Source organism: Benincasa hispida, chromosome 12, assembly GCF_027475165.1.
Source record: "Benincasa hispida cultivar pf3 chromosome 12, pf3_genome.v1.1, whole genome shotgun sequence".
Classification (NCBI taxonomy): domain Eukaryota; kingdom Viridiplantae; phylum Streptophyta; class Magnoliopsida; order Cucurbitales; family Cucurbitaceae; genus Benincasa; species Benincasa hispida.
The window spans coordinates 50,727,216-50,730,705 of record NC_143489.1 but is presented as its reverse complement, the minus strand read 5'-3'; the positions used below and the strand labels follow the sequence as shown (position 1 = coordinate 50,730,705).

The following is a 3,490-nucleotide window of genomic DNA, read 5'->3' as shown; positions in this document are numbered from 1 at the left end:
CTCATGCCTTTCTTGGTCAGGTTCGTCAACGGAAGGGCTATCTTAGAGAAACCCTCCACAAACCTTCGATAATAACCTATCAAACCTAGTAAACTGCATATCTCTGAAACAGTCGTGGGTCATTCCCAATTAATTATTGCTTCCGTCTTCTGGGCATCCACACTAATGCCCTCTGCTAAAACAACATGCCCAAGAAATACCACACGATCTAACCAAAAATCACATTTACTGAATTTAGCATACAACTGCCTATCTCGCAACGTCTTCAATACTATCCTCAGGTGGATTGTATGATCCTCCCTACTACCAGAATACACCAGTATATCATCAATAAATACTATCACGAACTGGTCCAAGTAGGGATGAAATATCCTATTCATAAGATCCATGAATACTGCAGGGACATTTGTCAATTCGAATGGCATTACTAAAAATTCATAATGTCCATATCTTGTTCTAAATGCGGTTTTAGGAATGTCAGCTTCCCTCATTTTCAGTTGATGATAACCCAATCTCAGGTCTATTTTTTAAAACATCGTGGCTCCTCTTAGCTGATCAAACAAACCATCCATGCGTGGTAACGGATATTTGTTCTTAATCGTTACCTTATTCAGCTGCCTATAGTCGATACACAATCTAAGTGTACCGTCTTTCTTCCTCACAAACAATACCGAAGCTCCCCAAGGAGATAGACTAGATCGAATGTATCCTTTGTCAATTAACTCTTGCAACTGAACCATTAATTCCTTCAACTCAGACGGCGCCATTCTATACGGTGTCTGCAATATAGGAGTTGTTCCTGGAATTAAGTCAATAGTAAACTCCACCTCCCTGTCGGGTGGTAATCCCGATAGTTCTTCAGGAAATACATCCCAAAACTCATTTACCACTGGGACATCTTCTGGGTTTAGCTCTTTCCCTTGAGCAACCACTACATTAGCCAAATAGGCTTTACATCCCTTGCTCAACAGCTTCCGAGCTTTCACTATCGATATCAGATTCCCCACGGCTAATATTTTGATTCCTATCAGCATTGCATCCTCGCCATTTGATTTTTTGAGCACCACTTCCTTCTTGTAACAGTCTACTGAAGCACGATACTTACTTAGAAAATCCATCCTCAGGATAGCATCAAACTCCAACAGTTCCAAGGGAAGTGAATCAGCATAGAAGTTCTGACCATTGATCAGTACCTTACAATGATTATAGCATCTATCTATTGTTATCACATCTCCCAAAGGGGTAGAGATAAATAACTCTTCAGGCATAGGTTCAACCACCCTATCCATACTAGATGCATACATGCTAGATATAAATGAATGTGTGGTACCAGGATCAAATAAAACATAAGCAGACTATCCATATAATATGACATTATCGGTCACAACATCTGAAGACTCTGCTGCCTCCTGGCATGTCACCGCGTACACTCATCCCTGCTGCTGAGGTCGACCTACGACATTCTTCTACTTGACACCACTTGACCCTTCGCCTCGATTCCAGCACTCTTTGGTTGGTTAACTATCTGGGAGGTTGGCTGTTGTGCTGTTGGGACGTCCCTGTTCACATGGGGACAGTCCCTCTTGAAATGCCCTATTTGTCCACATTGAAAACATACACCTCTGCCACTATAGCATGCCCCAAAATACCTCTTGCCAGCCCTAGGGCACGTCGGTCTCTTGTCTGTGCTGGCTACCGACTCATTAGCTCGTGGCATCTCTGGTCGGCTAACTGCACTGGCCGAGGGTCTCATTTTTCTTTTCTTGGATCCCTGCTAACCGGTTCCCCTTAATTGGCTTCCACTAGTCTGAGTTGCAACTGGAGGTCAGGATCCTCTGTCTCTAGGCCCTACTACTGCCTCGCTGCCTCTTGGCAACTGCTCATCATCTACCAAACTCCGCTCGACTCGTGTTGCTGTTTCTACTATCTGGTTAAAATCTAGCCAATTAGCCGTAGACGTCACTGGAGTTTTGATTTCCTTCCTCAAACCTTGTTCAAATTTCCTGCATTTATCTCTTTCCTCAACAATAATCAACAGAGCATACTGTGATAACTCTGTAAATTTCTGCTCATATTTCGCCACTGACATTGTTCCCTGCGTTAATTTGAGGAACTCATCCCTTTTTGCATCCCGGAACGAGCTGGGGTAATACTTGTCTTCAAAGGCCTTCCTAAACTTAGGCCATAACATCGCATTTGTGTTGGTTCGTCTGGCGGATATCACTTTCCACCATTTCTCTGCTCCTTTCTGTAGTAGAAAGGTGGCAAGCCCTACTTTCTTGTCCTCTGGACAACTCATAACATTGAAACATTTTTCAACTACATCCAGCCATAACTCAGCTTCAGCCGGATCTGTTGTACCTTCAAATATCACAGCCCCTAGGGCTTTAAACCTCTTAATACCGTATTTCTTCTCTGAGTTGGCTCGTATAGAGCCCACACTGGCTGTTAATCTGTGCACTATCCTGTCAAAAACTACATCTTCTAGCTGAGAATCTGCCCTTGCCTGGGGAATACTAGACTCTCCCTCAGACATCATTTCCTGACCCACTGGATAATTCACCTTCTTTTTCCCACCCGGTGGGTTCTCTCTAACCTTTGGGCCCCTATTGGTAGGGTCAGTATTCCTGCCACCAGTCTGCTTACTCGGTCTGCCACGTTGCCTCGATATTTAACCTAATACAATGTACACATGTTAGGGACTCACACTTAGGGACTTAGACCTATGCATGAACTTCTCCTCTCATTCCCAAAATCTTATGCTCTGATACCAACTTGTCACACCCCCACCTAGATTATCCTTTTATTCTAGAAGAGGATATGACCGTGGAAGTTACTAGCCCTACTGCCAGCACCCATTGCCCAAGCCTTCTAATCTAAATACCAACCTGTTTAAAACATTAGTAATATACGCATACAACAAATCTCCCTTAAGGTTCTACAAAGATTACATAAATACATGCATACAACCATGACATAACATTTATAGAAAATTATTCACAGATGGCCCAAACATTCCTAAAGAAGCCCTAGTCCCTCTCAAAACATGTGTACATAAACAGATCATCAACCTAAGTCTTCTTAACAAGCCGAGTCTTTCAGTGGCAAGCAGTAGCAGGATCAACCCTGAGGAAACTGACCGCTACCTGAAAAGGGAAAACACAGAAATTCTGTGAGCTAAAACTCCAGTGAACGACTATAGAATTGTATAACATCAAGCATTCCATCACTATAAACATGTAAATATACTAATGAGTAACTCAAGAAATTGTCTCTAAATGTAGCTTTAAACCATTCTTAGACATCATTAAACATCATTATTCCCTGTTGAGAACGAGCCTAACTGCTCTAGCTCCCAACGTTTATTACCGGCTAAGAGACCCATACTTCAGCCTCTCATTCATAACTGCCTACATGCACGTGGCCATGCTAAGTACCATCATATCTTAAGTACTTCTGCTCAGATACCTTCTCAAACTTGTCCTTCGAT

The 3,490-nt window shown here is 42.7% G+C and overlaps 1 protein-coding gene across 1 annotated transcript; it reads right to left on the bottom strand.

Moving 5' to 3' along the window:
- Nucleotides 1–527: 527 nt before the first annotated feature.
- On the bottom strand, nt 528–1,289 carry LOC150032047 (uncharacterized). Its single transcript, XM_090308363.1, has one exon. The coding sequence runs from the start codon at nt 1,287–1,289 to the stop codon at nt 528–530; it is 762 nt and encodes a 253-aa protein (XP_090164489.1).
- Nucleotides 1,290–3,490: the final 2,201 nt, after the last annotated feature.

What these genes read in the sequence shown, in the direction of transcription:
- LOC150032047 (XM_090308363.1), bottom strand. Translation starts at nt 1,289, where the DNA reads ATGGATAGGGTGGTTGAACCTATGCCTGAAGAGTTATTTATCTCTACC.